The sequence below is a fragment of the Cupressus sempervirens genome, chromosome 10, assembly GCF_028749045.1.
Source record: "Cupressus sempervirens isolate cs-2001-9-10 chromosome 10, ASM2874904v1, whole genome shotgun sequence".
Classification (NCBI taxonomy): domain Eukaryota; kingdom Viridiplantae; phylum Streptophyta; class Pinopsida; order Cupressales; family Cupressaceae; genus Cupressus; species Cupressus sempervirens.
Genome location: NC_143127.1, coordinates 142810980 through 142835041, shown reverse-complemented (window position 1 = coordinate 142835041; position 24062 = coordinate 142810980). Strand labels below are relative to the sequence as shown.

At 31.6% G+C, this 24062-nt stretch overlaps 1 protein-coding gene across 1 annotated transcript; it reads right to left on the bottom strand.

Annotated features, from left to right (window-relative positions):
* Positions 1–9193: 9193 nt before the first annotated feature.
* LOC149532988 (uncharacterized) lies at positions 9194–10822 on the bottom strand. Its single transcript, XM_089806755.1, has 3 exons — positions 10614–10822; positions 10361–10490; positions 9194–10065 (listed from the first exon to the last, which is right to left on the bottom strand). Exons 1-3 carry the CDS (start codon positions 10747–10749, stop codon positions 9330–9332), a joined length of 1002 nt encoding a protein of 333 aa, XP_089662881.1. The 5' UTR covers positions 10750–10822; the 3' UTR covers positions 9194–9329.
* Between the last annotated feature and the right edge of the window lie 13240 nt (positions 10823–24062).

The window sequence follows — 24062 nt, the reverse complement described above, 5'->3', positions numbered from 1 at the left end:
CTCTTAAGGCTTAATCTAGGAAAGCCTTTATACAAAAAATCAAATTACCTCTTGTCTGTAGGTTTCAGATCTAGAAAGGCTTAAGACAGACAAGAAGATTGAGAATTTGGAAATGAAACTAGAACACTTCCAAATTCAACATGGAGTCCACATTTATTCATTTAATTGGAATTTCCTTTTCATACAGATTTTAAAGAATGCACTGTAATGATGTTCCAGTTCAAGATTAATAGATAATATCATCTTTGCGTATACTATGAAATTTCACTATGCACATTATTGCAATCATTTTGACCCAATTTTTTTTCATGAGCTCCTCTTTAAATTAAATTAACCTTTTTCTATAACACTTCATAAGTCATATTCAAGCATTCAATGAGTTACAATTGAAGATGGCATCTAACATCAAGTTCTAGCATCAAATTATTTTTTGAAAGCCTTGAGGGGATGGAATATTTGTTAGAGAATGTATATAACTTGTTGGATACAATTGATTAATTGTGTGTTATCCTTGATGTTACACAAATGTCATATCAGCTGATAGTCAGTGCATGTTGAGCTCACTTAGTTAGTAAAGATAGTTTTCTTAGTCTACCAAGCATTATTGAGTTTACTCTATGTAGAAGGAAGCTTCTACCGAACCCACTTAAGCATCAAAGGAAGTTAAGTAGAAAAGAGTGTTAACCGATCTCACTTGGTTAACGAAGGGAAAGTTGAACAGAGTCAATGTTAACCAAGTTCACTCAGTTTCCAAAGGAATTTTGTAACCTTGTAGTGTTAACTAAGCTTCTATTGGTTAACACATGAAATTGCTTCAAAATCAATTTCTACTAAGTTGGGTTTGCTATACTTACTTTGGCATGTAAAGCTTAATTGTTTTACCTATTGATTCTAGCTGACTAGAGTGATGAATATTGGTTATGCTAAGTTGTATTTGAGCTGACTTGACAATTTGAAAGGTATAAGTCAAATTTCAAGTTGTTATTTCAAAGTATGTGATGTGTGCATGTTGAATAAGTTGATTAAAATAAATAAGAAGAGGAAGCAAACTTGAAGGATATGCAAGTATCCTTGTGGAGAAAAAAAGCATTACTCAATCATGAAGGATTGAGTATGAGCTAGAATAGAGATGTGTAATTAGTAATTTAGTTGCATCACAATTAGGTCATTTCATTGTTACTTTCTAACCATTGTAGCAGTGATCTAAAATCTCTTAATAGAGTTGGTTTAATAGCCATTTGTAAATCCCCTAACAAGGTGGCAATTCCATTGAATTAAGGTGATTAAATCTTGTAATAGTGTCACACCTAATAGTATGTTTTGTAACCATTAATAGGGTTGGCTCCTAATAGGGCTCACTTCAGAAGAGTGAAAAATGGTAACTAGTTACATTGGTAGTTTTTTCCCAAATTGGGTTTCCACATTAAATTCTTGTGTCTCATTTGTTCATGTTATTTCTTTCATTCTTGCAAGTAATTTCTGATAACATCTTAAGATTTTCTAAAATAATTTACAATCTGCATTTACCGAGTCATATTAATTTCTGTGTGTTTATCAAGCATAAAAAATAATCAATTTTATTAGTTTGAATTGTATAATTGACATCTAAGGGATCTGGGATTTATTTTAGTGGTAAATTATTCACTCCCATCTTATTTACTCCTCTTATATTTCCAACAATTGGTATTAGAGATTTTGGTGCTTGTAGAGAAGGTTTCAAGAACCTAAGCCAAAGATTCCAAAATTGAACAGAGACAACTTTGTAGCATGGAAAAGACTTATGAGGCTTCATCTGGCTACCATCAGTGACTTAGGACACAAATATCTTGATGAAGAATATAAAACTCCCATTGGAACATTATTAGTTGATGATATTACTGAGAAGAAGAACCATAAAATCATGATGATTGACATTGCATCTACTCTCAGTTATGGTGAATTTGATGAGTTGAAAGATTGTAAAACTGGTTTTGATATGTGGAACAAACTGAAAGAAATCTATGATGGAGATGACAATGTAAGAAGAGCCAAAGCAGAAAGTCTTAGAGTACAATTTGATCAAATGAGGATGAGTGAAGATGAAAATGTTGAAAAGTATGTGGAAAGAATCAAGGCTAGTGCTAGTGCAATTAGAGCATCTAGAGGAGAAATCAAAGAAGAAACTATTATAAGTAAAGTACTCAGAACTTTGCTTCCCATCTATGCAATTAGAGTATCTACCTTTCAAGATTTAAAGAGATGTCATCCAAATAAAAGGTTGAGTTTGGATGCCCTCGTAGGAAGATTGATAACTTTTAAGGTAGACAACTTTGACAACTATGTTCCTGCATCCAAGAATATTGAATTTGCATTTGAAGCTAAACTCTTACTCAAAGTAAAAGGAAAGAAAATAAAAGATAATCAATCAGAAAGTGAGGAAGAAACTAAAGAAAGTTTAGACAACAATTTTGAAATTGTTGAAGCTCTACTTGCAAAGAAATACTCTAGGAGAAGAGGAAAATACAAAGGTAAAATCCCCCTAATATGTTTTTCTTATGAAGAAATTGGTCATATTATTACTAGGTGTCAAAACAAAGAAGGCAAGGAAGAGGAGAAAGGCCACAAGAAGGAATTCAAAGGTCACAAATCCTACAAAGAAAAAGGTAACAAAACTTGTTTTATGGCTAAATATTTTGATAGAAGATGAAATAGTGTATATTGCTATAAAAGATGAATCTGATGATAAAGGAGATAAGATGGCACTTGTCTCTCATGTTAGCAAAAATGACACATGGATCATAGATAGTGGATGTTCTCACCATATGACTAGAGACAAAACTAAGTTTGAACATTTTGAACACTACGATGGAGGTAGTACAAGGTTTGGGAACAATGAACCTTGTTATGTAAAAGGGAAATGTCAAATCTCATTAACCAATGAACTTGTATGTGACAATGTCTATTGTGTTGAAGGACTAAAACATAATTTGTTGAGTGTGGCATAACTGAACAACATTGGATTCAAGGTAGAATTCATTGATGGAAAAGCAAGACTATTGGATAACCAAGAAAATATGATTGGATCAAACAGGAAAACAAAAGGTAACCTATTTTATCTTGATCTTGGTGATTGTTCATATTTCATTGCTCACATAGAAGAAAGTTGGTTATGGCACAGAAGGCCATGTCATGTAAACTTTGATAATATGGTCAAGATTAGAAAACTCAAAAGACTAAGAGGTCTTTCTAATTTGAAGAAACTTGATGTTGGATTATGCAAAAATTGCCAAATTGGTAAAATTGGAAAGACTAGTTTTAAAATCAAAATCTATTAGTTAAAAGATGTCTTGGAGATTAGAATGGAAACTTATAATGGAGAAAAGTTTTTCATTCTTTTTGTTGATGATTATTTTAGAGTGATGACAATTATGTATTTTAGAGAAAAATTAAAAGCTTTTGAGAAATTCAAATGGTATCTTGCTAGAGTACAAAAGGAAACTGGAAAAAGATTGAAATGCTTAAGATTAGATAGAGGTAGTGAATTCATCTCAAATAAATTCAACAATTTTTGCATTGAAAGAGGAATCAAAAGAAAATTATATTGCTATAAAATATTGGAAGGAAGCTATTAACACTATAATTCATACTTTGAACAAGAGTTTAGTTGAAGGACTCAAACAAAACTCCCTATAAACTGTGCTATGGCTATAAACCCAATGTAAGTAACTTGAAAGTATTTGGCAGAAAATGTTATATCTTGAAAGAATCTAGAAAAGACAAATTTGATGTAAAAGTTGATGAAGGTATATTTCTAGGATATTCCTATAGAAGTAAAGGATACAAATGTCTAAATTTGTCTACTCACAAATTCATAGAAAGTGCACATGTGAGAATTGATGAGTTTGCAGAAAAGATTGAAGAAGAAAGCAAACAGGAACCAGAAGACTACATAAGATTTTTTTACTATGAACCTGATACATTTCCAGACACATTTGACAAAAATGAGACTTAATCTCCTAGGTTCTCCAAATCTCCATCAGCTACTGAGTTATAGGAAGTGCAAACTAAGTCATAAGGACCTAAGTCACATTTAGAGGCTACCAAGTTAGTGCATACCGAGTCTGAAGAACCTGAGCCAAGGATGTAAGGACCCAAGCCAGAAGTTGAAATTCAAAATGAAGATAGTGTAGTTCATTTAAAAGCCAAAGAACCTATATTGGCTAAATATGTCAGAAGGCATTATGCACCTGATCAGATTATTAGAGACAAATCAAATGGAACAATGACAAGAAGCAAACTAAAAGGTACATGTTTACTTGTTGAATTTGAACCTAGAAGTCTTAAAGATGCATTGGAAAATGAAAGTTAGATTGAGGCTATGAATGAAAAAATAGAACAGATAGAAAAGAATAAAACCTAGACTCTTGCACCTAGGCCCAAAGATAAAAATGTAATTAGCAAAAAATGGGTATTCAGAAATAACCTAAATGAAGATGAAAAAGTGTGAAGAAACAAAGCAAGGTTGTTATGTAAAGGCTATTCTTAAGAAGAAGGTATTGATTATGAAGAAACATTTGCCCCTATTGCAAGACTAGAAGGTTTTAGGACTTTACTTGCTTATGCAACTCACAAAGGATTCAAAGTATATCAGATGGATGTCAAATATGCATTCTTGAACAAAATTATTGATGAAGTCTGCATTGAATAGCCATACGATTTTTTTGATCCAAACAAAAGGGACATGGTTTGCAAACTACACAATGCCCTATATGGTCTAAAACAAGCTCCTAGAGCTTGGTATGAAAGACTACACAACTATTTGATACAGATTGGTTTTCAAAGAAAAAATTACAACAATAGCATATACATCAAGGAAGGAACAAACAAGAAGATTGTGTTGGAAAAAATATTTGTGGATGATACTCTATTCATAAGAAATGATGACTTATGCAAAAAAAATTTTAGAACAAATGAATAAACAATTTGAAATGTCCATGTTTGGTGAAATAAAATTCTTTGTTGGATTGCAGATACAACAAAATAGAAATGGTATCTATATCACTTAATCTAAGTATATCAAAGAGATACTCAAGAAATTTGGAATGGAGGATTCAAAACCAGTTGGAACTTCCATGTGTACTAGACTTAAGCTTACAAAAGATGATGAATACAAAGAAGTAGATCAGACCTTATATAGATCAATGGTTGGGAAATTATAGTATGTGGTACATATAAGGCCTAACATTGCCTTAGCAGTTGGGATAGTGACAAGATTCTTAGCTAAACCCAGAGAAAACCACATGATGGAAGTAAAAGGAATCTTGAGATATCTAAAAGGTACTAAAGACTATGGCTTATGGTACAAACTTGTAGGCAACCTTCACCTAAAAGTATTTGCTGATGCTGATTGGGCAAGAAATCTTGATGACAGAAATAGAGCCAATGATGGAGCACTCTTTCTTGGTAAAAGATTGGTATCTTGGAAAAGCAAGAAGCAAAATTGCACATCTCAATCCACAATAGAAGTAGAATATGTAGTAGCAACAGTGAATTGCTCTAACATTGTTTAGTTCAAACAATTGTTGGAAGTAATGAAGGTTGAAATCAAAAAGCCAATAGCAATGTATTGTAATAACACAAGTGTAATCAACATATCAAAGAATCCAATAATGCATTTCACAACAAAGCACATTGCTATCAAATATCACTTTGTAAGAGAATTAGTACAGGAAAAAGAAATTATTTTTGAATATGTGTATATAAAAGAACAAATTGCAAATATATTCACCAAGCCATTACCTAAGGACGCATTTTCATATCTAAGAGGTAAGATAAGGGTCATTCCCTTATCTAAAGCTCACTAAATAAAGTTTAGTGATGTACCAACAAGAACCAAATTGAAGATTAATCAGTTGATGCAGTATTGACAAGGACATATTGCAAATGAATTTGTACTCAAGGTACATTGATACCAATTAAAATTATCTTTGGCATGTGTTGTCAAAGAGGGAGAAATTTACTGTCATATCTTTCTAAAATTTTCCAAAGGGAGAAGTTAAGAAGTTCGTTCATAGAGGGAGAATACTATAGGATAATCTTTCTACATAAAATCAAAGAGGGAGAAACTTTCTAATAGAGGGATTCTTGTTCTAAAAATTTCATTGTGCTATGACATGTTGTGTTAGGAAGATTATTGGATACAATTGATTAATTATGTGTTGTCTTTGATATTACACAAATGTCATATTAGTTGACAGTTAGTGCATGCTGAGCTCACTTGGTTAGTAAAGATAGTTTTCCTAGTCTACCATGCATTCCTAAGTTTACTCTGTGTGGAAAGTAGTTTCTACCAAGCCCACTCAGGTGTAAAAGGAAGTTAAGCAGAAAAGAGTGTTAACCAAGCTTACTCAGTTAACGAAGGGAAAGTTGAATAGATTCAATGTTAACTGAGTTCACTTAGTTATTTAAGGAATTTCGTAAGTTCACAGTGTTAATCGAGCTTCTATTGGTTAACATAGAAAATCACTTCAGAATCAATTTCTACCAAGCTGGGTCAACTACCAAAGGATTTTCTTACTTTGGCATATAAAGCTTAATTATTTTACCTATTGATTCTAGCCAACTGAGGTGATAAATATTGGTTATTCTAAGTTGTATTTGAATTGACTTGACAATATGAAAAGTATAAGTAAAAGGTCAAGTTGTAATTTCAAAGTATGTGATGTGTGCAAGTTTAATAAGTTGATTAAAAGAGATAAGAAGAGGAAGAAAACTTGAAGGATAAGCAGGTGTCCTTGTGGAGTAGAAAAGTATTATTTGATCATAAATAATCAAGTATGAACCAAAATAGAGATATGTAATCAGCAATTCAGTTGCATCACAATCAGGTCTAACCATTTTTTCAAGACCTTTTTAATGGCCACTCCTAATAGGGTGATTAAATCCTCTAACAGGGTCACACCTAATAGTGTGTTTTGTAACCTTTAACAAGGTTGGCTCCTAATAGGGCTCACTTCAGAAGAGTGAAAAACAGTAACTAGTTGCATTGGTGGTTTTTTCCAAATTGGGTTTCCACGTTAAATCCTGGTGTCTCCTGTGTTCATGTTATTTCTTTCATGCTTGCAAGTAATTTCTTTTAGCATCTTAAGATTTGCTAAAATAATTTACACTTTGCATTTACCGATTTACAACAATTTCTGTGTTTTTACCGAGTATCAACAATAATCAGTTTGATCAGTTTGAATTGTATAATTGACATCTAAGGGATTTGAGATTTATTTTAGTTACTCTTATATTTCCAACATAACTGTGATTCAACATTTTACACTTTGTATGTCATAGCATTTTAAAATATAATTGTTGTAGAGTAAATTGAATTCTCTTAAGGCTTAATCTAGGAAAGCATTTATACAAAAAATTTAATTATCCCTCATCTATAGGTTTCAGATCTAGAAAAGCTTAAGACAGACAAGAAGATTGAGAAATTGGAAATGAAACTAGAACACTTCCAAATTCAACATGGAGTCCACACTTATTTATTTAATTGGAATTTCCTTTTCATACAGGTTTTAAAGAATGCACTATAATGATGTTCCAATTCAAGATTAATAGATAATATCATCTTTGTGTATACTATGAAATTTCACCATGCACATTATTGCAATCATTTTGACCCAATGTTTTGTCATGAGATCCTCTTTAACTCTCCTTAAAAAATCTAAGTTGTATATTATTTTATTATACTTGTAGATGTCTATTTATATTTACTATTGTTTTAGATATCTTTTACCTAGTCTTATTATTATATCATTATCAAAAGTCAAATTCAACTAAAAAGGGAGTGCATCTTTGACAAACCAGATTGCATTCAAATATTTCCTATCTGCATGTGCTTGAAGCTAAATCAATTTTTTATCAACCACCAATGAAAGTAAGTGATATGGGAGTGAGATATACCTTTTGCTTTCATAATTGTAACCTAATCCTAAATCAATTCATTTTAAGAATTATAGTGACAAATTGTAACAACAAATATGGATAACTTTACAAAACTCCCTTTGGATAAATGTATAAAATCATGGGGAATCTGGCATTATTTTAGGAGAAAAAAATTAATTTATATTCAAGATTTTTTTTTGAAAATAGAAAAAAAAATTATTAGCATTTTTTTTTCTATCAATGAAAATTTCACGACCAAAAGTACAAATACCTAGAAACCACAAAGTTCCTTGGAAAGTTTTAGAATAGAGACACTTGTCAAGTCTCTAGTGAATGTGACCATCAAATAAGACATGACTCAAAAATTGTAGGCGAAAATATTTAATTTATCATGCAAATTTTTCATAAGAGAAATTTGCCATTTGACAAGTACTCACCACTAAAATTATCCCTCCAAAAAATGAAGAAAGAGAATATACATTGAATAAGCATGAAATATTTCACTTCTATCATATAGTAAACTTTGATGACAATGATAAATTTCTACTTTTTAAATAGTCTTAATTTAACTAATTAAACAAAATTTATACTTTAAAAACTAAAAACTTTATATTTTAAGGAACTGTACTATCTATATAAACGATTTAAAAAGAACAAATTACGCATTAAAATAAAACCACCATCTACAGCATAGACTTAAATAAAACCAAGATCTGATATTTTGAAGAAAGCGCTCAAAGAATAGATTTTGCAATATTCCAAGTTGATGCGAGCGATTAGGTCATCACGTGATTCCGCTCTGATTGCCACTCGTTGTTTTCACGTGATTCTATTTACCACTCGTTGTTTTCACATGATCTTCCTCGCACTGTCAAATACCATTTGCACAAAGTTCCCTTCTGCTTATTACTGTTTTTCTTCTTATCATCAACATTTTCAAAAGGATTATGAAGTATTATTCTGAAATCTTAATAATGAAGGCTCATACATCACTATTCAAAATAATATTGACAAATTGCTTAATTTATTCATCTACTCTTTTTCACCATCAATATTGTCAACTATTATTTCAGATAATTAATCATTCACAACTAAAGTCTGATATCAGTATAAAATTCATAATAAACATGAGATTTTTTTCCTTGATCAATGTTTCCAATCATATTTCAAATTCTATACGTCAAGAAAGATGATTCCAAATGTGAATGATGAAAAATGCTAGAACCGTCCAAAGATATATCAACATCAACGCCCATAGAAAAAAGATTACCCAAGATTTGGAACGCACAATAGAAAAGCATTGTCAACATTATAGCAAAAGTTCATGGAATCATATAGATTTTCTCTTGAACTGACATGCACATAAACATATACATCTTGAAAGTATATTGGAACTCTTTCAATCGAAACCTTCATATCTGACAGTCTAGTAACTCCTTTACCCAATCAACCTGATCAACATCAATAAATGTTTCTTCCATCACTTGGTCTCTGCAGTTTGCAAATGTTTCAAACTTTTCCTCACCACCATGTAGACCATATATTTTCTCTATACCATTTGTTTGCCTTGGTTCTGACTCTCCCATTCTGAAATCATCTGAGAATGCATTCATAGATGAGAAGAGATCACACCTATCAGAAGAAATCTCATTTAAATTTGATGAGGTATTGTGTTTATAAGTTTCATTTTCTGCAGAATGTGGGAATTGGTCATCTATTAAATTGGGAGTAAGAAAGTGAGAGATTTTCTCACTAACTTCAATCGGCTGAGAGTTTGAATTCTGATCAAGCTTAATGTCGACCAACTCATCTGCCATTAATTCATCTGTCCATAACTCACACCATGACTTGGAAATATTTGTATTACTACTACTATGTAATTTGATGTTATGATCTGAAGTACTCCTTTTCAAACCTCTTTTGTGGAGATTATCTATTCTTGATACAGTTGTTCTCACAGGAACAACTTTGAAAACATGATCATCATTTTTTGGATCATGAGATGGACATTTGGCTTTTCCAATAAACTTTTCTTCATGAGGTGCTCTTGATTCTCTTCTTTCAATCTTTCTGAACAAGCAGGTATTCCAGTAATTCTTTATCTCGTTATCTGTTCGACCAGGCAGCCGTCCAGCTATCAGAGACCATCTGCATAGTCACACAAACTTAATGTCACATGGGAGAATTGAATAATATATATCATGTTTTCACAATCTAAACTAGACTGAGCTCTTCTTAATTTACGTATTTAATTTCTTATAGTTCTCTACTTACTTAAAAAATAAACTGTGTGACAGTTCTTAATCTCATTCTAATCGGAAAGCAAGAAAACATTAACAGGAAAATCTAAAAACAAATTTGAAAAAACCCCACAAAAAACCTCTTAAGAACTATCTAATTTAACAAATAGCTCAAGTACTAATACAAAGAATTCTGTGAAGACCTATTGCCAAGTAGTTTATGCATTCTCATGATGAGCTCCTCTTCATCATGCGAGATGTTTCCCCTCTTAATGTCTGGACGCAGATAATTCAACCAACGCAATCTACAACTTTTCCCACACCGCTTCAAACCTGAAATCCAAACAAATAATCCTCAAAACTCTTGAAGTAAAATCCTAGTAGAGAACTTGTAAGTTGGTTCTAATGAACTGTCAAGCTTATGTCTATCTGAGATGAAATGAAGTTATAATTCACCTGCTTTTTGTGGTAGAGATTTCCATCCGCCATCGCCATGAATTGCAATGTATTCACTCAAAATCAAATCTTCCTCAGCAGTCCAGGCCCCACGATTGAGGCCTGCATCTTTGGAACAGCAAGGAGCTCTACCCATTTTATAAGCCCAATATGTAATTGAGTGTATTCAAAGTAGACAAATCCCCACTTTGTTAGACAAATTCAATTCTCTTCCAACCCATTATATATATACCCAACCTATGGAGCACAGGGTTGAATTCAAACAGCAACAAACGAGTTGGTGAGCATGTGATAAATGTGAATGCTCTTTAGCGTCCATTTACGTGCACATTAAAATGACATTCGAGTTACATGTTATGATGGTCACACTCTCAGAAGAATGGATTCTTATAAGTTTTGTTTCTAGCTTTAAAAGAATAATTTTAACTCTTATTAAAAGTTTTGTTTATTAACTTTCTAAGAAAATAAAATTATTTTTACTCATGGTTTGATGGATTCTTAAAAGTTTTGTTTAGAAAATAAAATAATTTTAACTCTTGGTTTGGTGATTAGAGTGTTGCTGAAGTGGCTGCTTTAGAAGAACCAAAGTAGTGTCAACAATGCCTCAAATTCTTCAATGCTTAATGGGTGTTTAATTTTTGACAGTGACAACGGCAAAAAAAATTCAAATTTGGCACTGTAAACGAGATTCCAAGGTACTACAAACAAATCTCTGATATAAATGTTTGGGATGAGTATTTCATTTCAGAATGTCCTGTCTTCTGCAAAACTTGTTAAAGTTTTGTACGTGTATAATAAACGTGGGAAGAGCACGAGATGAAATAAAACAAGAGAATGCACTCTCAACTGCCATTCTTATAGGTAAAAGAGAAAAATGCAACTACCGTTCGGGAATCTGGACCCTCTGTTGAAACATCAATGCTTTCAACGATGGAAGTTACTTTGGTCAAGTCGTCGAGATTTTTGAGTAGGAATGTAACATTAAAGAATGAATATAAAATTGAAAAATGCTATCAAACATCCCTTTCCAATTATGGAGGGCTCGTTTTCGTTTCAATGATAGCTTTCAGAGCCGAGTGCTGTTTGTTTTTGTTTAAACAATAGCAATTCTAACCCCACAAATAGCCTTATTATAAACAAATGAGAATCAATAGTAAGATTCATGAGGTGATTGTATACATTAAGTTTAGTTTGAAGACGAAGTTTATCACATGTAATTAGTAGTTAACAAGTTTCATTTGTAATTTTCTGATGTTATTGTTTTTAATATTTTTTTAGTTTATTGATAGCACATCAATATAATATAACAATATTTTCAATTTATGACTTGAAGTTACTTTTTCTTTATGGATTGGTGTCTTCCCATTAAAAATAATATTTTCAATTTCTTTTCTATATTTAAATGTATAATAAGCTTTCAAATACATACATCATTATTCTTGGAAACCTCAAGCTTCATACCTATGTTGCCATTATGATGGAAGATTGATGAAAAGCACAATTAAGATGTATTATCATCATTGATGGCAACTATGACAACTATCTAGATAAGAACTAAGTCTGAACATGATCGATGAAGTAAAGAACATGATTAGTGAAAGTAGCACAAAGATAGAAGCTGATCGATGACTGCAACAGATCAGTTGACAATATATAGAGCTCTTTTACAGTAGTCAAGGTAGAAGAGAAATCTAGAGATGCGATCTTATGTAAAATATATACATGATTATCTCATTGCATAGTTAGGACCACGACCTAATTAGTTGATTTGCGTAAAAAGTTTTCAGTATCACAAGTATTGAAAAAAGGAAGATTATGAATGAGGATAGTTAGAATATTTGAGATCATTAATCCTAGTGGAAAGGTAATATGTTGTGACTATTTTAAGTAATAGACAAAAAGGATCTTCAAGCCCGAAATAGTTAGGATAAAATATACTGAGACATTAATATATGTGAAATGCTTAGTGTTTTTTAGTATAGGAAAATGCATGAATAGAGAGATTAGTGAAGTGAAGGAAAATTTTGATCAAGATATAGAGTAGAAGAGAGAAGTGAATAGTTACAAAAGAATAGACTATTTATTAGATCAAATAGGAACGGAGAGCCATATCCAAATATGTTATTTATTTGTTTCCTAATAGTTACAATAAATAAATACTTGAATCATGTCAACCCTAACAAGATCAAGTTATAAATCCCTTAATTAAACACACTCTTAAGAAAGCATTTGAAATCCTCTAACAAGGTAAAGATTGGAAGATTTTTTTGTACATAACAAGGTACAAATTAATCTTAATAGGGTGAACCCTCAAAAAGGGTTATTGTAAGCTCCTAATAGAGAATCAATTACTACAATAGTGAGCTTGTGGGTATCATCCCCATCATGGTTTTTGCTCTCTATTAAAAGTTTCTAGGATATCAAAATCATTATGTTATGTGTGATGAGTTTGTGGTGGTTTGATATTGTTATCTTTTATTTTTGAGCATTGGTTATATGTGTCTATAGAAGTTAATATTTCAATTTAGAAAATTTATGGTTGAAGTTTTACATGACTTGTTTGTATTTATTCCCCTGTTCCCTCCTCCTCCCTAGTACTTTAGAATACTAACAAATGGTAACAAAGCTCTAGTCCACTTGATAGTAAGCCTAAGAGCTTGAGGGATAGGTCCACAATCATGGAGAGTTGTAATTATCATAAGTAACTTGAAAATGCTAACCAAATAATTCAAGAGCTACAAGAAAAGTTGAGAATGTCTATAGTCATAAGAAGAGAGATTAGTGATGAGAAAAATAAAATTGAGCACTAGATTGATCACCTTTATCAAGGAGACATGTGCAAGGAATCTAAGGAACTAATTGTAGAATAAGTGGAAGAAAATTAAAATCTCAAAGGTAGGGTGAAAAACATGAAGAGAGAACTTGAAAGCCAATTAGTTAGGATTTATGAAGATTTTGAAGGAAAAAAAGAAAATAATAACGCTAGGAAATCCATTGAAAATGCAAAGAGGATTAATATGAATGCATTAAAAGAAAATGATGAACAACTTCTCTACATATCCCAAGAGCAATATATTATGCATGAATATCTTCATGAAAAGGCTACTAAGAATCAAAGATTGAAAGAGAGAATGAAAACTTGAAGAAGGGACTGCAAACATAGAGCAAATGTAAAAATGAAGCAATATAGTATAGCTTATGAAAACTTGATAATCAATTTAAAAAACAAAGGAGGCATAATGATATAACTGGTCTTAGTTACACAAACCAAGGAACATTCATGATAGGTAGTGCATTCAAGGGTGAATCCAAGAAGAAACACAAAAACTAAAGGGATTCCTCACAAAAATAAGGTAAGAGATATAACAAATGTACACTTTCTAACAATGGAAAGATTGGTCATACAAAAAATGGTTATAGAAAAAAATAAGTGAATAAGTACAATTTATTTGAAGGTCATTGGTATAATTGTTAATATAGTCATACAACATATGAGTGTGGATGTTGACCTAAAAGTAGATCCAATAATATAAATTTCAATGGATATTGTTACACATGCAACGAGTATGGACAAAAAGCTAAGGAATGTAGATCCAAGGTTAAAGTCCCTAGGTCACCTATCCAAACATCAAAATTTTATAGAAGAGAGTGGTAGTTTAACCCTACATGAGCAAGATGTGGTAAGTTTAGACATCTTACAAAGAATTGCAGATTTAGAGTCATACCATCTTAAATTAGAAGCATTTTACTTTATTACCATTAGGCACCTGTTTAGTGAAATTTAATATTGAATATGCATTTAAGTTGCATTCGCACATCTCCCTTCAACTATTTAGAAATGGGATCTAGGTAGGACCTCATAGGTCCTCCTTATTGTTACTATCTTATAACACAAAACTCAAGGTAGGATCTATTTTCTTACATCACCATCTTTCTATTCTTCCAATTATATTAAATCATTTTCAACACCAAAAGTGGATTTCCTCAAAATTTGCAAATGATTTCTAAGTTTTGTGACATGTTCTCAGACCCCAAGGTAGTTCTTAGGATTGTTGCATGTGACTAGAAGTGGCATAGTGCATCTCTACTCAATCAACGATACAATGTGTCCCTACTGAACCAACCAGGGACACAAATATTTCCCTTTTTAGATCCCATTTTGTGTCATACATTAGCGATTGATCCAAGGTTTAACTTCTTTCCTAATTGGCTGACATGAGAAAATTAATCCAAAATCTTTTATAAGCACTCTCAATTGCTTCATTTGGCACATACACATGTGATGGCAGGTGAGAATTCCATAAGAAATCAAATAAGAAAGAGATAAAAATTAAACACACATATTTTATGTCGACAAGGCATTATGGACATCCCAATTCATCTTAGTATATTTGCAAGGTAAAAGAAAGGAGGCTTAGAAACTTCCTTTGAAGACAAAGAATTCTTTATTTCTCCATTCTATTTAAGCATTCAAGGTTCAATTATAGAATATAAAATACCAATTATGAGTATGTCTTCTAGAGTACTTTAGCCTTATGGGCTTGGTATGTTGTCTAGGTTATCTGGAAATCTATGAATTATTTCTTTATCATCCTTCGAGCTCAAACTTCATGCCAGGGTTTGGATCTAGGGATTAAGATCATTCCATTGTACATTCAAAGCTCATAGACAAGCATCACACACATTATAATTGATTTAATGTCTATCCATTGAGGTGAAAATCACTAAAATATGTGGGTCACTAAGAGATACCCCTATATCTATAGACACCCAAAAATCATATTTTGGATATCAACATTTCTTAAAAGGTAGAATCAAGTATAGAGCCAAGTACCCTTTTTGTGGAACTTTGAATGTGTAAAATCAGACTCAAACACAACTTGTTAAGGTTTTAATTCTTCCCTTCTTAGGGAAAGTCATCTATTCTCAAAAAAGATGACTCTTCTAGAAGGACAAAAGTCTTATGGGTTTTGAAGATTTGATAGTTTTAGGCCTAGATCCAACTCTGTTTGTCAATGAGATCAATAGAACAAACATAAATGTAGATTCAATTATTTGAATCCTTTAAGGTGATTACTTTTTTCTTTCTTTTTTCAAATTAGTAATTTTCACTTCCCTTTGCATTATAATTCATAGATTTATAAGTATTCTACTTGGATTTCAAGGACATAGTGTATTCTTTTACCAATCTTCATAACCATTAGATATTGGTTTGAGTTAGTGGTCCATTATCATTTGGATTTTATTCACCTACTAATATTTAATCACCTTGAGGATTGGTTGGAAAGCATCATTCTTCTTGATCATATCCTCTTGAGCTATGAGGCTATGTAATGAAGTTATGGTTATTTCCTTGATTCACATTTTCCCTTAAAAAAGAGCACAAATAGGTAATGTTGGAGATTATTTTTGAATAATTTATTTTTGTTTGAAGAAGGTTGGCCATAATGTAAGAGTTTGTAGGGTTGGGAACCAATCCCCTAATTGGTCAGAATAGGGAAAAATGAAGAATCTTGTAAGCCTTGATGAAATCATAAATGAGATGAAGAAGAATCGATTGAAGAAAGAAGGGAAAAAAGAAAGAACATGCACAGTTGTTTGAATGAAAAAAAACCATCCTTTGAAGCAAAGGGTTCATAGTCAAATCAATAACACAAATAAAAATTGTTTATTGATCCTTTATAGTCAAGAGTGGTATAATCAATTTACATATTATGGTGTAAGATTGTATTATGTTGGTTTCTATGAATATTTTGAGAAATGGGAATAAAAATATGATGATATCACTAAAAAATTTCATGATATACATCTAGCTATTATTGGTCATAACTATTATAGAAGCACTAACCAGATATTTTTCATTAATCAATGAGAATAAACTATTCATATGCTTGGTAAACAAATTGTTTAGAATCTTTATGACCAAAATATTTATTTCACAACATTAAATAGAGGAAATAAATTTTATTTTTCACCTTTACTTTCATTTGTACATGTGTGAACAATCTTGAGCATTGCCAAGCAATTATTTTACTCAAATTAAGATTGGTGAAGAGAATTACTATCATCACTAACTGGTGTATGACAAGCTAATAGTTCATATTCTTGTTTTATTTATATATGATTCCAATCTAGCAAAACAAATAATATACCAAGAAGAATTATTCCTACAACCAATCAGATCATATAAGAAGACATTCAATTTATGATCTATGTTAAATTTGATGACTCAACTACTACAAAACATGATAATGATGAAGAAAGATAAGAAACTATATTTAAAAAAAGGATCCCTAATGGTAGGTATTTGTTTCTACACCCAAAAATCTTTTCTAGGAGAAGGTAAAGTTATATCCATGGCTTATTGTCAGAGTGAAGATCAAACAAATATATAAATTAATAGAGGTAAGTGAAAATATGAATTATGTTATGTGTGATTAATTTAAATATTTCTAATCTAACATGCATCAATGTGAAAGAATCCTCAGTAGAATTGTAGAAGAGTATAAGAATGATATTGGTTTCCTAGTAGACACCTATTAATGTATATTATAGGCTATAGAAACTAAAACTCATTGGCTTCCACCTTGGGCTATGAGGTCGAAGATGATTCTATAAGCCTGAAAATGTTGATGAATTATGGTCCAAACTTTTGGAGAAGAAAACAAAGAAATTTGGGATATTTTATGAAGCCCATGCTAAAAGCAGAACAATAGTTGAAGACCCTAGAGATAGGAAGGATGTCAACCAATCGAAACAAGAAAATTGATGGTGAAGAAACAAGAACATAAGAAACTATTAAATGGTGATTGAAGACTCAATATTCCTTCTATATACACAAAAGTAAAAAGAAAGAAGAATAGATCACTAGACAAAGAAGAAAAGACTAAACCAATTAAAAAAAATCAATCTACTTCCTCCATAAAGGGAATGTCTAGAAACAAGAATAGTGATTTAAAAAAAAAGGATTAAGTGAACAAGTGAAAACAACAAAATCAATTAAAGAAGCATCAAAATTACAAAAGAAGAGTGAAAATAGAAGATCTTAACCTAGTATTTATGACATTACAAGAGGTATAATATAAATTGTTCAATTGGAATTATTAAAGATAAAATACACTTTTGGAAGTGAATAAGATAAGAGGAAGATTGAAGATTCAAAATTTTAGCATCTTCATAAGTTCAATGATGTTAGAAATTATTTAGAATAACTGAGGGGGGGGGGGGGAAGTGTGAATCAGTTATTCAAGGTCCACCATGTCCAATTCAATCTTTTATCAAGTGTAGTGAGCCCATTTAACCATTCATTCATCCAAGCTTTAAGTTTCCTATTCATCAAGTTACTGTAAATAAACATGCACGCATAACACATAAGCAAATCAACACATAACATAGAGATTTACGTGGAAACCCAATTTGGGAAAAACCACCAATAACATGCTACTCCATTTTCACTCTTCTGAAGTGATGCCCTATGAAAGGCTTGCCCTATTAAAGGCTTACAACACACTGTTAAATGTGACATGGTTAAAGGATTTAACCACCCTATTAGAAGTGGGCATAGTTAGAGGACTTTAGTACATTCACTTCAAATGACACCCTATTAAAGGATTTACAAATGGCTATTAAACCAACCTAAGTCCATAGGATTTTCATATCTAATACAATTGGTAGAGAGTATTAGAAAGTCTTTGACTTGATTACAACATACAACTTAACTTGTAGATCTCAAATCACTTCTCAGCTCATAACATTGTCTAGCTTTCAGTCCTTGCAACTCTTGATAGCTTGCCCTCCTTTCAAGATAAGTCTCCTTGAGTTTCCATGCTCAATTTACTAGTGTAATCATCTCTCTCTAACCACTTGTCAAAGTAGATCCTATGTGCTCTGTTCTTCCTTCTCCTAGATGTCTTCTCCTTGACACCCTTCAACTACTTCGCAATTTGGCACACTAGCAGCTCTTGCTTCTTTGTCTATGACTCCTTAAATAAAAGTCTTGGAGTTCCTTTCGCTACTCAATTCTTCCCTCCTTTAATTTTAATTACATAGGATTCATTGTATCTAACCCATATTTTATTTCTTCTAGAAACATCATGAAGAATCCACTTTAATTCACTCAAAAATAGTTTACATAGAATTTTGTGCCACCAGCTCATCATCCTTATCCTTCAACTGTTTCACAAATTTCAAGATAACAACTTTGTCAGCTCAGATTTGGTGAATCTTCTTTATTTCCAATAATGCAACAGCTCGACACTATTGAAATCTTGATGCTCAACACATGCTATGTTACTCAACATCAACTACATTTTTACTAATGCTTGGCACCTGAAGTTCACTCGGCACCTACTAAGCTTTTCTGATGCTTAGTACCTGTTACTTTGCTTAGCACTTGAACTTTACTTGGCACCTGAAGTTCACTCAACACACACTAAGTTTTCCTTTTTCTCGGCTCCAATTGAGAATTTTCTCAGCTCCACCTAGCTTGCTTGCTATACATTGATGAACTTAGTTAATCTTTGTAATCAACCTTGTTACAAATTTTTCCTCCAATGTTTCTAAGTGTGATCAGCCTCTATATCTTCAAGTATGTTATCAATACATCATTTAACCATTGTCTTAATTGATCCTTGTATTTCACTAAAAAATCATAACTCAACCTTTCCTTTAGGTACTCTTGTTACATCTTAATGATCAAATCCTCTTCATCAATCAACTAAGTGAGAGTACTTGGATCTTATAAGCAATTGTTATTCCTACAAATAACAAGTTTGACATCAATGACAAAATAATGATTGAAAATATTCTTTGAACAACCAACTTCCTTCTTTACAAAAATCTCCCTCTTTGTTCTTCAATCTTCTTCATCACTGATCTTTTCAATAAGATTTCTATCAAATAAAACAACCCTTGAAATACATTCATTCATTCCTCATGAATTGTATCAATTATTGATGTTAGATAGATACATTTTATATAGATATAAAGATAAAGAAGTTATAGACAAATAAATAATTAATGGACAACCTTAACTAAGCTCCAAGGATGCTAAAACAATGTATGAAGATGAAAATAAGTAGTTTGGTGTGAAAAAATAGAGAAAGAAGAGTTCTTAAATTAAGGATACACAAAGTATACGTGGTAGAAAATTTAATATGTAGAAGATAATATTGATGATTGAGGAAAGGAAGAAAGGATGGGTACTCACCTATTCAAATAGATGACATCTTTATAGTTGAACACATAATTGATGATTTTATTCATGGTGTTCTTGAATAGGTACATGACATTAATAGTCAAAGTATGGAGCACCCACTCACTCATGGAACTAGAACTAAAGTTGACATAATGAGTTAACAAGAATCACCTAAGGAAAAAAAGATGTAGTGGTACTTGAGAAGAGGGAATAAAAGATTGTAGAAAGAGAGAAACAAAAAGAAAAGAGAAAACTTGAATAATCTAGTATAATGTGAAAGTAAATCTAATCCTTGAAACGAGTATGTATAAGAGGCACAAACTAGTGTAGCTTCATATAAAAAAAGAAGAAGATTTAGGAGAAGAAGAAATCATTCCTACACTAGTAGACATCTCTAAGTTTAAGCATAAGGAAAATTTAATATTTAGAAAGTTAAAGATGAAGTCCATATGAGATAAGGTAAGGCTTAAGTAAGAAAAGGAAAGAGTCCCAATGCAAAATAGAAATAGTTTAGCATAATTAGTTCATGATACATCCCAAAATGAAGAATCCTTTGTAATAGATCAATTAAACACATTGACTAAAATAAGCTTTCACTAAGCTCTATGCTTGAAAAAAAACTGAAGGTAATATTGTTGAGGAGAGTTTGGAGAAGAAAATGGTAAGAAATTTTATGGATAAAGTTACTTTAGATTGGGAGAATCTAATAGATCTAGTAAAGGACATAAGAAATCAAAATAAAGGACAATTATTCACAAAAACATCCAAAAATTTAGACATTCTCAATTAATTGGAATCATAGAAAGATGAATCACAAGAGGAATTGGAGAAGCTATGTAGTCAACTTGATCCTATGTCAAACTAAACTATTGCATATAGTAAAGAGGTAAAGAATATACAACATAAGATGAGATAAATATAATAGGAACATGAATAAAGAATGATGAATCTAGTTGATTTAAAATCACATATATCTCATACCATGGAGGTTGTGCAATAGAACATGAAGACAACATAAGAAACACTTGCATTTCCTAATACAAATTCTATAGATAGTTTAGATAAAATAGCTAAAAAATGCATAATGTAAGATTAATGATTTAAGTCATGTAAAAAAACATGGGAGAGATATAGTGTCAAAGATAAAGTATAGGGTAACCTTTGATAGGTTGTAAATTAGTTTTACATATTGCTAAGTATTAAAGCTTTGGCATTATTTTTAAAGGGGATGGATAACCAAAGAAAAGGGGAATTGTAAGAATTGAAAGAGGATAATAAGTGTAGAATAAGATAAGGGAGAATACATGACTAAATAAATTGAGAGAATTAGTTAAGCAAAAGAATATCCGAAAAAGGAAGATAAGCATAGTTTATTTGGATTAAGGTATTTTTATCATTAGTACCAAAGGAGAGATTATTAAACTTATGATGGTAGCTCAAGATGTAACACATAAGGAAGTTGTATGCTTTCCATTTATGAAAACTATAAACATGATTATTAAAGGAAGAAACATGAATAGTGAAAGTTTAATATGAAGAAGAAGTTGATTACTAACTATAATAAAATAGTTTAGTGTAGGAGCACCTAGTCCAAGTTTAGTCCAAGTTTTCATTTTTGTTTTAGTTTTTGGCTTGTACTGAATCTAGCAAAATTAGGGGTGTAAGTTAGGAGCTGATACATAGGTATTTTGGGTTTATTTATGAGTTTTGATTTGTGTCAAGGAGCATAGGTCTAGGAACTTAGAAAGTGTGGAGAAGGCATACCTTTAAGAAAAATTGTCATCTATGGTGTGTTTTAACTCTTTTTTATGGCTAAGGACTCCTATCATGTCAAGTTGGCCAATAATTACCAAAAGTTGTCAAATAGGCACAATAGCCTCAAAACATGCATATTGATTTGTTAGGGACAAAATAATGTTTAGAATTTTTTTTTGTATAAATACACATAGTTTAGGGGCTTCCAACATGAAGGAGAGAATTTTGTCATTAAAACCAAAAGTTGTCAAGATTGTGCAACTTTTTGAAAAGTTGCTTGACAACTTTTTGGAAAAAGTTGCAAAATGCAAGAATGAAATTGGTGGTTATGAAAAGAATCCACAACCTCCTTGAAAACCTATATAATCATCATTCAAACACATCCCAGGGGTTGGGAATCATAAGAAGCAAGTTTGAGCAAGTGAATGAACATTTTTCCAAATAGTTTGATACATTTGATTGACCTGTACAGACAATATTCAACAGACCTATCTAGTGTTTTATTTTGGTCACTTATTCTTGTACATTACTTTTCTCTTCAAGTTTCTAGGTGTTAAGTGTTCATTTATTTATGTTTTGAAAGTCTTCTCTAAATAGCTAGTGTGTTGTTCCAATTTTGGGTTTTTGAGTAATAATGGCTCTTCCATGAATTCATGTCATGATTTCTTCATTTTTCCAAGGGAAATTATAGTAGAGCCTATGTAAATAATATATACTATGTTTTCTACCCTGGAAAGCATGGAAAACATTTTAGATGTGATGGCCTAGGAAAGTTTTGACACTTGGTTAGGTGATCATAGGGGAGAAAGAAAGGATTTGAGGTTTGAAAGTGAGAGATACTTCAAAATAGGTGTTGTATAAGGAGGAGTGGTGAGTGGTGACCTTATTATTGGAAATATAAAAGGAGCAACTGAGAGAGGATTCGTGAATTGATTACTACTTAAATAAATCCTAGATCCCTTAGATGTCAGTACAAAAAAGAAAATTAAAGACTGAATATTGTTCAAGCTCGGTAAAAACACATAAAATGTTGTAACTCAGTAATAATTGAATTAGCTCTGTAAATTCTTAACATATAACCTTTAGATTTTATTTGTGATTGCCACTACTTTAATTTAGTTACAAACACATAAAAGAAAATAGATTGAACATAGTAGACACCAAGATTTAATTTGGAAACCCAATTTGGGAAAAACCACCAATTCCAACTAGTTACTTTTTTTCACTCTTCTGAAGTGAACCCTATTAGGAGCCAACAATTTTAGGTGTGACGCTATTAAAGGATTTAAGAACCCTATTAGGAGAGGCCTTGTTAGAGGTCTTTTGATAATTCAATAGAACTTCCACCTTGTTAGAGGATTTACAAACAGTTGTTAAGAAAACTCTGTTAAGAGATTTAGATCACTATTAAAATGGTTAGAGAGTAACAATGAGATGACCTAATTTGAATGCAACTAACTTGCTAATTGTAGATCTCTATTCTAGCTTGTACTTGATCCTTCTTGATTGAATATAACTTTGCTACTCCATATGGATATTATTCTTATCCTTCAAATTTTCTTCCTCTTCTCATCATTAAATCTTCAATAACATCTTCATACTTTCTCACACTCACACCTTGAATCACAACTTGACCTTGTACTTATATCTTCCACTTTGTCAAGTCAGCTCAAATACAACTTAGAATAATTAATATTCATCACTTTAGTCAACTAGAATCAATAAGTAAATCAATTCAGCTTAATATGCCAAAATAAGAAAATCCTTTGTTAGCTGACCTAGCTCGATAGAAACTAACTTAGAAACAATTTCCTTTATTAATCAATAGGAGCTTGATTAACACTGTAAACTCATGAAAATCCTTCAGCAACTAAGTGAGCTCAATTAGCACTGGTTCCATCCAAATTTTCTTCATTAACCAAGTGAGCTCAGTTAACACTCATCTTCTACTTGTTTTCCTTTGACACCCAAGTGAACTCAATAGACACTGCCTTCTAAACTAGGCAAACATAGGAATGCTTGATAGACATAGAAAACTGTCTTCACTACCCAAGTGAGCTCAGCATATACTAACTGATAATGATATGACATTTGTGTAATATCAAAGACAACACACAATTAATCAATTGCATCCAACAATCTCCCTCTTTAGCATTAATGGCAACACAACATGTCATAGCATAATGAAATTTTGGATTGGTTCTTTGAGAAATTCCTCTATTAGTATGAACTCTTCCTTTCATTGGATTCTTTCTTTGTCTGCAATGACTTCTACCAAGTTCATTCAGAACTTTCTCCCTCTTATAGTAAACTTCTCCTTCTTTGGAAGACTTCTCATTCTTTAGTTCTTACTTTATTCTGGTTCCAAAATTTTCTTAGAGATATGAAAAAAAACTTCTCCCTATTTGACAACACATGTTGAAGACAATAATTCTATAAATACCAATGTACCTTAAATACTGATACACTTGCAATATGCCCTTGCCAATTCCGCACCA

Excerpts from the sequence above, each read along its gene's own strand:
- LOC149532988 (XM_089806755.1), bottom strand. The coding sequence starts at position 10,749 with ATGGGTAGAGCTCCTTGCTGTTCCAAAGATGCAGGCCTCAATCGTGGG. Across the intron at positions 10,491-10,613 it reads ATCTCTACCACAAAAAGCAG|GTTTGAAGCGGTGTGGGAAA; the intron begins GTGAATTATAAC and ends TTTGGATTTCAG. Across the intron at positions 10,066-10,360 it reads CATAAACTACTTGGCAATAG|ATGGTCTCTGATAGCTGGAC; the intron begins GTCTTCACAGAA and ends GTGACTATGCAG.